The sequence below is a fragment of the Schistocerca serialis genome, chromosome 5 (assembly GCF_023864345.2).
Source record: "Schistocerca serialis cubense isolate TAMUIC-IGC-003099 chromosome 5, iqSchSeri2.2, whole genome shotgun sequence".
Classification (NCBI taxonomy): domain Eukaryota; kingdom Metazoa; phylum Arthropoda; class Insecta; order Orthoptera; family Acrididae; genus Schistocerca; species Schistocerca serialis.
In genome coordinates, this window is record NC_064642.1 from 665456693 (window position 1) to 665471621 (window position 14929).

The window sequence follows — 14929 nt, forward strand, 5'->3', positions numbered from 1 at the left end:
ACAGCATATACCTTTATGGTTAATTAGCACTTATAGCACGTGAGGTTGTTACAATAGATATTTTTCCACTGTGACTATGGTCCATGATCGAAAAGGTTAGTGAATAAATGTGTTGTGAGGCAGCACATTGTCTATCACGCATTTTTCCCAGTACATTAACGCTGTTGAGAGTTGCCTGAGGAAAAGAATTTGACATATGAACAACACTAGTATTTTCAAGTTGATTCCACCTTCTAGTCCTGATTGTCCACGTGTGTATGAACATCTACAAAATTTGAGTACTGCTATACATCAAACTACTAGTATCAATTCCATTACGAGAGGTATGAAGGCCCTTATATATTTTTGGTATCGTTGAACTGCAAATAAATCACAAGGTAGGTGGTGATGGCACCTGCCATGGAAAGGAGTATGGTGAGGTCAACCGTGAAGACACCGGCAGCGGTGAAGCGGAGACGGTGGTGCAGCAGCTGCTGCGAGAACAGCTGCAGCTGGTCGCGCAGCTGTGCGCCAGCCGCGCCGGCGCCCGCGTTCGGCAGCAGCGCCTTGTGCACCAGAACAGCTGTCTGGCGGGCCTCGGCGACAGCGGAGCTGCAGCACCACGTGACGGCCAGCACACAGCTGACGTGCAGCACCACCCAGCTCAGCAGGTTCAGCATCAGCAGGTCCACTTGGCTGGGGGGGATAGGCTGCCAGTGACACACAAACTACACTGAGCGACACTGCTAACCTCTCATACGCCCGACTTAGGAACTATGAGTTTTTCAAAAGGAGAGGTCACAATGACTGTGACCCAAGACAACATTGACTATTATTAAATAAAACCTACAACTGTACCTTAACGCTGTGTTACTTTCCAGCGTATTAATTGACATATTGTCTGCCAGACTTGAATCACCCAAGGTTATGTACTAGGCCGAGGCCTTTTACAGTGTGGACAATTGTCAGAGACATGGCCTGTGAAGTCAATTTCTTCAGTATCGTTCCTGTTTCGCTATCATGTACAGGAATTATGCAAATCTTTACTAACAAATCAAGATACATTTAAGCATTTCAGAAAAATGGCGTTTATTGTTTGGAAGAATAAAGCCAAAATAATATAAATGCTCAATATATAATACTGGTTTACAAATTCACAGCAGATGTAACAACATAGTTGAATTATCTTATAGATTGTATGCTTTACTTTACAAATGTGAATAATGAAAAGACAATCCTATGACGTAACCATTACACGAATATCGGAACAAAACGTGCGCTGCCTCTCCAGCAGGCCTCGGCAATTATATACCCATCTGAACTGAATGTAGCTGTGTGTACGTCTTACATTCACCTTCTCAAATGTGTTTATCAATTTGCTTCATTTAGCTTACCAGGGAAATCACCGTGTGGAACAGTTTGATACACATGGCAGCCATGTGTCAAATAAGACTCAGTTGTGTTCCCATCCTCCAAACGCTTTCCAATCTCTTTCACGTAGAAGTACAGACAACAATTTTCAGAATGAAATGGGAACCAAGTCCTCAATAGTCGTGTTTTATGACAAAGACAATACTTTTTTAACTTTTGTAAACAAACTGTGAAGCTTGTATTTGAGTTTTAATAGTTGGGTGAGGTGGGAGAAGACGAAAAAGAAAAGGTAATGGGCACTTTTCAACAGAACTCATTTGAAAAAGAATCCGGGAATGTGGATTCATCTTACATTTTCTGACTTATGAACTGGACAAAATAAAAATATAAAAATGGGCATAATTCCATTTAAACGAACTCAAAATCCGGTCCTATAAACCACTGATTTTAAGTTCTTAAAGTCAAATCGTTCATTCTTCCGCAGCAATGCTGCCTGCGGTATAATGGAAGAAGAAAGTAAAAAAAGCAGTATATTCACATTAACTGGAGATCGAATGGCAGTGATGAAATCAACATAGAAGAATAGGCATAAATTTATAATTATTTTCACGTTATAATAAGAATCTAAGCACCAAAATTTCGGAAATCTCCGTAGTTAGTATCGAAGCGGATATGCTATGCCGGTTGGTCGACTGAAAGAATATACAATGACCTGAAACTTGAAAACGACTTTCCCAGTTCGATTAAATTCAAAGAAAATCTCAATGATCTCTATTCTTCCTCTCGAAACATTAATCTGGAAGAGAAAGGACAAGAAAGACCTATGCAGACTATAGCAAAAGATTGTACATCAAGATTCATTCCTTAAGTCCGAAAGGTTAAGTATGTACACGAAAAGCGATGTGAAATCGCTATGGCCATATGTGTCACCACGAGTACCTCGAAATCATTCTAGTAGATATGAGTTCACCCTGCAGCATGGCAGAATGAGGATGACGGTGATGTAATGCCCAGAATATTGAGAAAAATTGTTAAGTGCAGTTAGGACAGCTATAATGATATTGCAGGCTTTATAGACACGATTTTTGGTACAACTGAATCTATGACTGTATCTTAATATAGAAAGATATATAGCTGTATATTCTATTACATGAATACTATACTGAGTATAAATCTGTTTTGAAATATTTTCCTGAAATGTAGTGGAAAAGTTAACCAAGCCCTAGAAATCATTACATTTTACCGTTCCAAACAGCAAATATGATGAGTTTGTGAACACAGTATAATACAATCGTCAATCTACACAAGCTCTCAAAACTGACAGTAATGGACTTGGTTGTATTTAGTATTGGACCCTCCGAATTGTTTTAAAATGTAGCAATACAAAAACGGTAGTTCTGTATGCTGAAGTTCACTGGCTACATTAATTTCCCTACAGATAAAAAATCTGAAACGACCCATTAAACATGAAAACGGAAAGACCCAGCCTACTGACACCTGACAAACAGACGTCGCGCGTAAAACGGTTGAAGGGGAGGCGCAGGGAAGCAGTGGGGTAACGTGACTACAGCAGATAACTCAGAAGTAGTGACTGTAATCAGGAAGCAGGAGTATGGGACAACTGTTGCTGGTAACAGAAATCGAAGAGGACAGAAAATATTAATGTCTTAATTTTCTCTGTATGATGAGTAAAACTCAACATGTCAAAAATAAAAGTAACCGAATTAGGTAGCGCATTGTTTACCACACTGGATTCGCATCAAAGGCCTGGTAATAGCTTGGGTGGAGATTCGTATCTGAATCTCTTCCGTGACCCTATCAGAATCCACAGTAAACCAACATGTATACACGCTACGTCGCAAGCTCAAGATGAAGAGATAGAAAAAGTATATGACGATATTGAAAGGGTAACACAGTACGTAAATCTGTAAGTCATGAAGAAACCAAATGCAGTTGGAGGGGAAGAAGTAGATGAAAGGGATACAGGAGTAACAAGCTTGGCACAAGGAATGAGGAGAAAGGCTGAGTTCTGTATAAATTTTAGCTGTTAGTAACAAGTAGTCTGTTAGAGAATCACAAGAGGAGCAGGTATACGAGGAAAAAGCCGGGTGATACAGGAAGACTTCACATAGATTACGTTATGATCAGACAGAAATTCCGAAATCAGATACTGGATTGTAAGGCGTACCCAGGAGCGGTTGTAGACACAAATCACAATGTAGTAGTAATGAAGAGTAGGCTGAACATACTAGTCAGGAAGAATCAGTACGCAAGAAAGTGGGATACGGAAGTACTAACGGATGACGAGATCCTCTTGGAGCTGTCTAAGGCTGTAGATACAGCAGTAAAGAGCAGCTGAGTAGGCCGTACAGTTGAAGAGGAATGGGAATCTCTAAAAAGTGCCATCACAGAAGTTGGCAAGAGAAACATAAGTACAAAGAAGGTACGTACAAAGAAAACATGGGTAACAGAAGAAATACTTTAGGTGATCGATGAAAGAAGAAAGTACAAAAATGTTCAGGGATATTCGGGAAAACAGAAATACAAGTAGCTGAGAAATTAAATAAAGCGTAAAAGCTAAAGCGAAATGGCTGCATGAAAAAGTGAGCAAATCGCAAAAGAAATAATTGTCGGTCGTACTGACTCAGCATATAGGAAAGTAAAAACAGACTTCAGTGAAACTAAAGTAGGGATGGTGACAGTAAGAGTGCAACAGGAGAGAGTGCATAGTTCGCAAGAGTATATTGAAGGCCTCCATGAGAGGGAAGATTTGTCTGATGTGTCAGTATAGAAGAGATAAGGGATCCAGTAATACAACCAGAATTTAGGATAGATTTGGAGGGCTTAAGAACAAATAAGGGAGAACGGATAGATAACATTGCATCAGAATTTCAAAAATCATTGGGGCGAGTGACAATTAAACGACTATTCATGTTTGTGTGTAGAGTGTATGAGTCTGGCGTCATAACTTATAACTTTCAGAAAAATATCATCCACACAATTACGAAGACTGCAAGAGCTGATAATTGCGAGAAATGTCGCACAATCAGCTTAACAGCTCTTGCATCCAAGTTGCCTACAAGAATAATATACAGAAGAACGGAAAAGAAAATTGAGGACGTGTTAGATGATAATCAGTTTGTCTTTATGAAAGATAAAGACACAAGAGAGGTAATTACGTCGTTTCGGTTGACAATGGAGGCAAGATTAAGGAAAAATCAAGACACTGTCATAGGATTTATTGACCAGGGAAAAGCATTCAGCAATGTAAAAAGGTGCAAGTTGTTCCAATTTCTGAGAAAAATCGGAGTAAGCTATAGGGAGAGACGGGTCATATACAATAAGTACAAGAGCCAAGAGGGAGTAATAAGAGTGGACAACTAAGAACGATGTGCTCGGGTTAAAAAGTGTAATCTTTCCCTCCTAATGTTCAATCAGTTCATCGAAGAAGCAATGATAGAAATAAAAGGAAGTTTCAAGAGCGGAATTAAAATTCAAGCGGTTAAGGTACCAATGACACAATTCACTGATGACATTGCTATCCTGAGCAAAAGTGAAGAGGAATTTCTTGTTCTGCTGAATGGAAGGGGCAGGGTTATGAGTACAGGATATGGACTGAGAGTAAATTGAAGAAAGACGAAAGTAATGTAGCAGTAAAGGGAACCGCGAGAAACTTAACATCGAGCTTGATGACCACGAAGTAGATGAAGTTAAGGAATTCTGCTGCCTAAGCAGTAAAAAAATAACCAATGACGGACGGAGCAAGGAGCACATAAAACGCAGTCTAGAACTGGCAAAAAGGGCATTCCTGGCCAAGAGAAGTGTACTAGTATCAAATACAGGCCTTCATTTGGGGAAGAAATTTCTGAGAATATGCGTTTGGAGAACACAATTGTATGGTAGTGGAACATGGACTGTGGGGAAAAAGGAGCAGGAGCGAAGCGAAGCATTTGAGATGTGGTACTACAGACGAATGTTGAAAATTAGAATGACCGATAAGGTAAGGAATGAGGAGGTTCAGCACAGAATCAGGGGCGAAAGGAATATGTGGGAAACACTGACAAGGAGAAGGGACAGGATCATAGGACAAACTGTAGAGGAAGATAGAGATTGGAATATATTCAACAGATAATTGAGGGTGTAGGCTCCAACCCTACTCTGAAATGAAGATATTGGCACAGGAGAGGAATTCATGGCGGCACGCATTAAACCAGTCAGAAGACTGATTGTAATGGATGAGGCTGGCCTCTCTCTAATCCTCTGGCCTTCTGTGTCGAATAGCTACCAGCAAAGAACTTGGCGCATCATTGGTTTTCGAGCAAATGAAGCCTCTGGTTCATAATAAGTGAATGCTATGTTAGCACTGTGTGTACGATTCCACTTACTGTGCATAACGCAGTTTGAACTCGACCTGTAATGAAACGTGATATTACTCACCAAGGGTTTGGACATCAGAAGAATAGCTGCCATCAATGTATCTAAAATATTCCACTGAGGTAGGGAGCGGACCTATGACTTACAATAGACAACTATTCCCTGTAATTGTATTTATTGCAATCACTTTTGCATATGCTGGATCATTACAGTGCACAACAGCAACCTCAGGTATCGCCTGTTCAGATAATGATATACTGGTATATCAATCAATCAGTTGGAGTTAAAAATGAGAAATCAATAACAGTCAAACTGAAAAAGGCGTTAATATAGAATCTCTCTAATAGAAGTTTACCGCAACAAGAAACATCCGCTTTGCATACGGTGGTCGGTCGGCAGAATAGTCCTCAGCGTTCCAGCAACCTTTCGACGTCAGTGAGTACAGCTATTAGAGTAACCTCATCTACACCTTCTGTTTTATCCTTGAAGATGTATGTTTCATCATAATCTTAGTTCGAAAGCATTCCTTCAATCCTTAATATCCTATGTAAAAATTACACTACTTGCCATTAAAATTGCTACACCAAGAAGAAATGCAGTTGATAAACGGGTATTCACTGGACAAATATATTATACTAGAACTGAGATGTGATTACATTTTCTCGTAATTTGGGTGCATAGTTCCTGAGAAATCAGTACCCAGAACAACCACCTCTGGCCGTAATAATGGCCTTGATACGCCTGGGCATTGAGTCAAAGGGAGCTTGGATGGCGTGTACAGGTAAAGCTGCCCATACAGCTTCAACACGATACCACAGTTCATCAAGAGTAGTGACTGGCGTATGGTGACGATCCAGTTGTTCGGCCACCATTGACCAGACGTTTTCAATTGGTGAGAGATCTAGAGAATGTGCTGGCCAGGGCAGCAGTCGAACATTTCCTGCATCCAGAAAGGCCCGTACAGGACCTGCAACATGCGGTCGTGCATTATCCTGTTCTAATGTAGGGTTTCGCAGGGATCGAATGAATGGTAGAGCCACGTGTCGTAACACATCTGAAATGTAACGTCCACCGATCAAAGTGCCGTCAATGCGAACAAGAGGTGACCGACACGTGTAACCAATGGCACCCCATACCATAACGCTGGGTGAAACGACGAATACACGCTTCCAATGTGCGTTCACCGCGATGTCGCCAAACACGGATGCGACCATCATGATGCTGTAAACAGAACCTGGATTCATCCGAAAAAATGACGTTTTGCCACTCGTGCACCCATGTTCGTCGTTGAGTATACCATCGCAGGCGCTCCTGTCTGTGATGCAGCGTCACGGGTAACCTCAGCCATGATCTCCGAGCTGATAGTTCACGCTGCTGCTAACGTCGTCGAACTGTTCGTGCAAATGGTTGTTGTCTTGCAAACGTCCCCATCTGTTGACTCAGGGATCGAGACGTGGCTGCACGATCCGTTACAGCCATACGGATAAGATGCCTGTCATCTCGACTGCTAGTAATACGAGGCCGTTGGGATCGAGCACGGCGTTCCATATTACCCTCCTGAACCCACCGATTCCATATTCTGCTAAAAGCCATTGTATCTCGACCAATGCGAGCAGCAATGTTGCGATACGATAAACCGCAATCGTTATAGGCTACAATCCGACCTTTATCAAAGTCGGAAACGAGATGGTACGTATTTGTATTCCCTACTCGAGGCATCAAAATAACGTTTCACCAGGCAACGCCGGTTAACTGCTGCTTGTGTGTGAGAAATCGGTTGGAAACTTTCCTCATATCAGCACGTTGTAGGTGTCGCCACCGGCGCCAACCTTGTATGAATGCTCTGAAAAGCTAATTATTAGCATATCACAGCATCTTCTTCCTGTCTGTTAAATTTCGCGTCTGTAGCACGTCATCTTCGTGGTGTAGCAATTTTAATGGCCACTAGTGTATTCACTTCGCTGCGGAGTGTGCGCTTATACGAAACTTCCTGGCAAAATAAAATTGTGTACCAGACGAGGCGTATGATGTATTTCAGTAAGTAAAGGTGGTATGGGGAGTAAAGGGGGGGGGGGGGGAGAGGGGCGTTCCTGACTGTGTTTGGGTAGCTCAGTCGGCAGAGTAATTGTCAACGAAAAGTATATGCTGCGAGTTGGAGTCTCTATCCACAACACAGTTTTAATATGTCAGGTATAAGGTAAATGAAATATGTAACAAATTTTAAGTGCCTCTATAGGTCGTGTGAAACTATAACAGCGCTTAGCTGCTTAACGCATCTCACCTGGTATTGTAGCTTGAGCGCTAGTATTAGGTTGAGCAGCGATACGCAGTGGATGAAGTGGGCGGCGACAGCACTCAGTACTGGCAGGCCGAACGCTTCGTTAACGAGTCCTGCTGTGTCGAACAGCTGACCGTGCACTTGGCGCAGCAGATGAACCTCTCCAGAGTCGTCAACGTTCTGCGGGCAGAGGCATTTATATTCTTAACACCAGATTCATTATAACCTCACCATACCGTATCACTCCCAGGGTGGGCGTTTGAATCATTGGGAAATGCTGACAGAAATAAGAAAATATTCTACTACACAGCCCGTTTGCTTAACTCGGACGCCACTGTATTACAGAACCGTTGCTAGACAAGCCATATACAAGTGGGAAGAAGGCTTTTCCCATTATATTTAATCTAGACAGAAATAATCTAAAAGGAGGTACCAGAAAGACAGTATTCCTTATAAAAATTCGCCATATAATATTAAAGCAGTCTGTAATACATAAATGCTAGTTATAACTCTTCTCGCTTCTCCTTATGTAGGATCAACCACGTTTGTCAACAGAACAACTAGTGACATCTAGTATAAATTTGAACAACTGCTTACATTTAAAAAATTATAATGGAATGGGGCTATGTGAATCAGTTTTCGTAGGTTTTTTTTGAATCGGAATATAATATGTATTTCTTCTTTATTAAAGTATCCATGTAGACTAATTACAAAGAATAATGTCTCAAACATCACTGCAAAAGTATGTCTTAGCAAAATTTTCGACATCGCTCGTAGACATGGAGCTATTGTAGGAAATGCTGTGAAGGGATTTGAGTGCATGAGAATTTTCCCGTCATTCCAAACAAATAACCGTCACACAGATTCCTTTCTTCACGCACATTCCTAAGTGACCAATTCTCTTCTGCTGTCACAGGATCAGAAGTAAACCCACGCTCTCCAAATATTTCTAATCCTGCAGGTAATACGGAAGTCGGAGCTCAGCAGCATCATCTTCTCTTGTTTGGCCAATCCCAACAAAAAACACCGAAACACCGCGTGGGAGGAGACAGAATAATTCAGCATGTTATTTGATTTCACCATTTCAACTCAATCTAGCAAGAGGGAAGAGAAAATTGCATTATGAAAACTACTGATGAAAGGAGAACAGTGACTGCAGGAATCGTGGGATTTTCAAGGGAAACCTTCGAATTCAGATGAAAACCCATCTTCATCAGCACACGAAAACGGAGGAAGAAAACGAACATCATGCATTCTGAAACATCAAACGTTATGATCCTAGATCTATCAAGGAAAGGGGCCGGCCGAAGTGGCCGTGCGGTTAAAGGTGCTACAGTCTGGAACCGCAAGACCGCTACGGTCGCAGGTTCGAATCCTGCCTCAGGCATGGATGTTTGTGATGTCCTTAGGTTAGTTAGGTTTAAGTAGTTCTACGTTCTAGGGGACTAATGACCTCAGCAGTTGAGTCCCATAGTGCTCAGAGCCATCAAGGAAGGGGAATCGATCAGGTGTGATAAGTGCAAGGTGTGGTTCCACGAAATTTGTGAGGTGGGTGCTGGTAATAAGCAATCCCACTCCAGACAACTCACGTTAGGGCTACTGGAGCAGTTAAAAAACCTAAACTACCGTATTGTAGTTAAGCGTGTGACAGTTTACAATGATCCACGTTGCCCCCATTTACGACACAAACAGCTCCACATACTTTTAACTGTTCCACGGTGCCAACATTTTGCTGTTTACAATGAAGAAGTGTAGACCTCGAAGCAGTGTACCGTTATCACACAAAACCTGTTCACTATTACAGTTTAACGTGTGTAGTAAAAAATTTATTACCTGTATGAGGCCCAACAAATTGAAATAATTCACTTGGCTCCACCTTACCCTATGTTCAGTAGGCATTACCCAGGAATTACGCTTGAGGGAACACTTTGTATGTCATAATAGTAGATAAACTGAGGATCATCACTTTGCTAGGTAGAAAATGCTGTTGAAATGTTCAGAAAAAACATTTCAGAACATGATATCAAATAATGTAAGCCGTCTCTACCGAAATCATGTGTCATATGTAAAATATCTCCCATGAACCATGGACCTTGCCGCTGGTGGGGAGGCTTGGGGTCTCAGCGATATAGATAGACGTGCCGTACGCGCAACCATAACGGAGGGGTATCTCTTGAGAGGCCACACAGACGTGTAGTTCCTGGAGAGGGGCAGCAGCCTTTTCAGTAGTAGCAAGGGTAAGAGTCTGGATGATTGACTGATCAGGCCTAGTAACATTAACCAAAACGGCCTTACTTTGCTGGTACGGCGAACGGGTGAAAGCAAGAGGAAACTACAGCCATAAATTTTCCCAAGGACATGCAGCTGTATGGTTAAATGATGATGGCGTCCTATTGGATCAAATAATCGGAGTTAAAATAGTCCCCAATTCGGATCTCCGGGCGGCGACTACTCAAGAGGATGTCATTATCAGAAGAAAGAAAACTGGCGTTCTACGGATCGGAGCGTGGAATTTCAGATCCCTTAATCGGGCAGGTAGGTTAGAAAATATAAAAAGGGAAATAGATAGGTTAAAGCTATATATAGTGGGAATCAGTGAAGTTCTATGGCATCAGGATGAAGACTTCTGGTCTGGTGAATATGGGATTATAATTACAAACCCAGATAGGGGTCATCCAATAGTAGGTTTAATAATGAATAAAAAACAGGAGCGTAGGTAAGCTACTACGAACAGCAAAGTGGACCCATTATTGTAGCCAAGATAGACACAATGCCCACGCCTACCACAGTAGCAAAAGTTTATATGTCAACTAGCTCCGAAGATCATGAAGAGATTGAAGAAATGTATGATAAGGTAAAATAAATTATTCATATAGTGAAGGAAGAAGAAAATTTAGTAGTCATGGGGGACTGGAATTCGATAGTAGGAAAAGAAAAAAACGGTAAAGTAGTAGGTGAGTACAGAATGGGGATAAGGAATGAAAGAGGAAGCCGCCTGGTAGAATTTTTTGTAGAGAGTAACTTGATCACAGCTAAAACTTGGCTTAAGAATCATGAAAGAAGGTTGTATACGTGGAAGAGGCCTGGAGACACATGAAGGTTACTGATAGATTATGTAATAGTAAGATTGAGATTTAGGAACCAGGTTTTACATTGTAAGACATTTCCAGGGGCAGATATGGACTCTGACCACAATCTATTGGTTATGAACTGTAGATTAAAACTGAAGGAATTGCAAAAAGATAAGAATTTAAGGAGACGGAACCTGGAGTTTGCAGAGGGTTTCAGAGAGAGCATTAGGGAACGATTGACAAGAACTGGGGAAATAAATACATTAGATGAAGAACGGGTAGTTTTGAGAGATGAAAGAGTGAAGACAGCAGAGGATCAAGTGGGTAAAATGACGAGAGCTAGTAGAAATCCTTGAGTAACAGAAAAGATATTAAATTTAATTGAGGAAAGGAGAAAATATAAGAATGCAGTAAATGGAGCAGGCAAATAGAAATACAAACGTCTCAAAAATGAGATCAACAGGAAGTGCAAAATGGCTCAGCAGGAATGGCTACAGGAAAAATGTAAGGATGTTGACGCATATTTTACTAGATGTAAGAGAGATACTGGCTTTTCTCCACGCTCAAACAACAGGGAACTGACATGTATCGAGATTAGAATATAGTGCATTGATAATGGCTAGGCACTATACGAAATCTGGATTTGCCAAATAAAATCTGCAAAAAATGGACGACTGATTGCTAACGTGATGGTATTCTCATCTTTTGTACTGATGTCAATGGCTTAGTTATTCCTCAATGCTTAGAATCAACGATTACGTGTCTAAAGGGGCACCGTTACAACATTGCTGAAAGTTATTAGCCGAAAGAAAAATCGTTATTAAATGTGGTTAGTTTATTGGTCAATAAACTTATTATTTAATGTTTACGCAAAAGCTATGCAACATCCGTTTTCGTTGCGCTTGTTCTACGTAACAGTGTGCGTGCCTCTGTGTTTATTCAGGTTAATATGAAAAGTCAGACTTCGTTTCCAAAATACTTTTTGAGGTGTATAAATATTCATACTTACTGCAGAATCGAAAAGCTCAGGGTTTTACCTTCACTGTTCACAGGAGGAATTCACGTATCCAACACACACATCTATAAAACAAAAACATTCAGAAAATATCTCGAGTGTAGCACTTCGCATCTGGAACAGAACTACCGTCTGTTCTTTGCATAGTTGAATATCCCGTCGCCTTTGTAAAAACTGACCTTCGGCTTTTTCTTATTTTCGTCATCCAGACGGTTTTCCTCCCACAAGTTAACAGAATGATCATTACACATCCGCTTAGTTCAGGCACATCTTCTTTTTCTTTCCTCGTCTATTCACCATCTGTTTCCCACTTCTCTGAGCTCCTCTGGTCCCTCTGTAATCTATCTTTCACTCTCTCTGACGTCAGCATTTTAAAATTTCACTCTATATTTAGTGATGAGCCAAAATACTACCAGCCAAATTATTGCCACAGTGGATACATCGTTTCCCGTCAGATCACTGAAGTTAAGCGCTGTCACAGATAAGACTGTCCGTAAGGCTTGTAAGCTCACATGACATACCTGAAATGTTACCACTCTCATTATTACGTCAGATAGGTAATGCACGTAGTACGTCCGTCGTATTCATGATTTCCTCTTCAGAGTAACATACTGTACTTGTTATTTAACACAAAATGACATTAAAAGTTTAAGTTACTGATGAGCAGCTAGTTGAGAATACGTATGAACTTAAAATGACACGACGAACCATCTCGTTCTGCCTTTGGATTTAAACCCAGGTGATGCAGACTAAGATTTCATGACTGACAGAAACTAACAGTCATTCCTCACTAGGCATACAGAGAGTGATATACCTCGAATTTAGACAGTATCACTTAGCAAATGTCAACTTTAAATTACATAACGTAAACATTTTTAACGAATGCGAGTTCCTGCCCAGCATCTATTGTCCCTGTTAACGAACTATGAGCCGGCCGGAGTGGCCGTGCGGTTGTAGGCGCTACAGTCTGGAACCGAGCGACCGCTACGGTCGCAGGTTCGAATCCTGCCACGAGCGTGGATGTGTGTGATATCCTTAGGTTAGTTAGGTTCAATTAGTTCTGAGTTATAGGCGACTGATGACCTCAGAAGTTAATTCGCATAGAGCTCAGAGCCATTTGAACGAACTACGAGAGATGTTAAATATTGCTTCTTCACAAGTAACTTTTTTGAAATGGCGTGATATAAAGCTTTGTGTTGGACAGGGATTGGAATCCAGAACCTAATCGGATTGCTATCGAGGCACAATCAACTGTGACATATCGGATTTTCTCGGCAGTAGCTAGACGTTTTAACTGAAATGACGAGACGAAACATTACTTTTTTCCTTCCCAGGACTCCAACGCGGCACCTATCGCTGTTATATTCTAGAGAAAGCGAACGTTAAATATGGGTTTGTTACACCAGCAGCGACATATGAGCATGTTTGAACTAGAAATAATATGACGGAGAGTACAGTGCTGACTGGGAATCGAACTCCACACATATCTTTGTTGACTACACACAAAGAGACGTCAGCTACCGAATTTGTCGCCACCAGCGGCTCGGAATAACATCCTTGAACTTACAGTGATCTCTCAAATAGTTCTGTGTCTCACTGGGAGTCAAAACCGTCAGATATGGTTAGTGTTGACAAGTAATGAAAATGCATTAAAAATCAAATTTATTAACCATCAGGAGATAGGTGTTCTCATGCTAGAGCTTGATAATACGTAATGAAAACTTTAGTGCCGGGCCAGGAATCGACCCATTTACGTGCAATGTGTTGATATGTTGAGGAGTCTGCAGTTTTGAAGAAACAACAGACAGTAGTCGACTGTATGGTCACGAAGGGATCAAATTACACGTTAAGGGCGGTTTAAGTTGCATTCCAAGTTCAGAACCAATTTTATCGGCATACAGAAGCTCAAATAAAAGATAGAATAAGCGCCCTGTGACCCTACATAGCGTTTGTTTCGTCACTAGAAATAAATAACTAGTATAAGAAAGGTTACTGGTGATAGAATTCCCACATTTCGCCACTGTTGACTTTATTGGGGTTCAACCTAACGTCTACTTGGTAGAGAAGGAATATCATGTTTAATGTGAATTTCAGACCACAATGCGATTATAACTTCTCCGTTGGCGTAACCAGAAGAGAATAGAATCTGTATCTCCCTATTAAAAATCATTGGAAGACGTTGGAATCGAACCCAGACCATCACCACAGCAACCTATCGTCAATCCAACAGACCACCAAAGCCTCTTCTCTGAGAGTCATTTTCTATCATAACACCGTTGCGGCACACTCGATGAGAATTCTGAAACACAGGCTCCCTGTAGCGGTTTGCAGCATGTTCAGTACATTCATTTACTTGGTTGACCGAATCGCCATGAATTAGCTGCCTCAGCTACCCTGTGCAAACATTCGACTCCATTTTGTAATCACGAAATGAAATCAATTAACTGTCACCTACACATAACTGCCAACAGTGCAGGATGCAGTAATTTAAATAAGAAGTGTTCCCTTCTATTTGAGCTACTCTATGGCGCTATCTGTTTGTTGAAACCGTCGTGCAGTGGAAAAGAAAAGCTGTAACTGTCTGTCTCTCACAAGTATTGACCCGGCCATATGTATTATCTCACAGCACTGTGGAATGCGGAAGTTCTGGAGGAACTGTTGTCGACTTCTGGAGCTGCTGCAGCTGTATGACAACTCGTAGCGTAACGGTAAGTGTTGCGCACTGTAGGTAAGGCGTCGTGAGTTCTATTAAACTACTTGTAACATTTTTGTAATACGCAATTCTGCTGTAGTCTGCTGAAGTTATCAATCTATTGGTACTTTGAACATAATTCCCTTCAC

At 41.3% G+C, this 14929-nt stretch overlaps 1 protein-coding gene across 1 annotated transcript in view; it reads right to left on the bottom strand.

Annotated features, from left to right (window-relative positions):
- Nucleotides 1-335: 335 nt before the first annotated feature.
- The window catches only part of LOC126482166 (putative gustatory receptor 28a), a 40344-nt gene continuing 25750 nt past the window's right edge, over nt 336-14929 (bottom strand). The window contains exons 2-3 of the mRNA XM_050106144.1: nt 8006-8182; nt 336-689 (exon numbers count right to left, since the gene is read on the bottom strand). Coding sequence (XP_049962101.1) covers nt 336-689; nt 8006-8182 — 531 coding nt within the window. The remainder of the gene's footprint in view (nt 690-8005; nt 8183-14929) is intronic.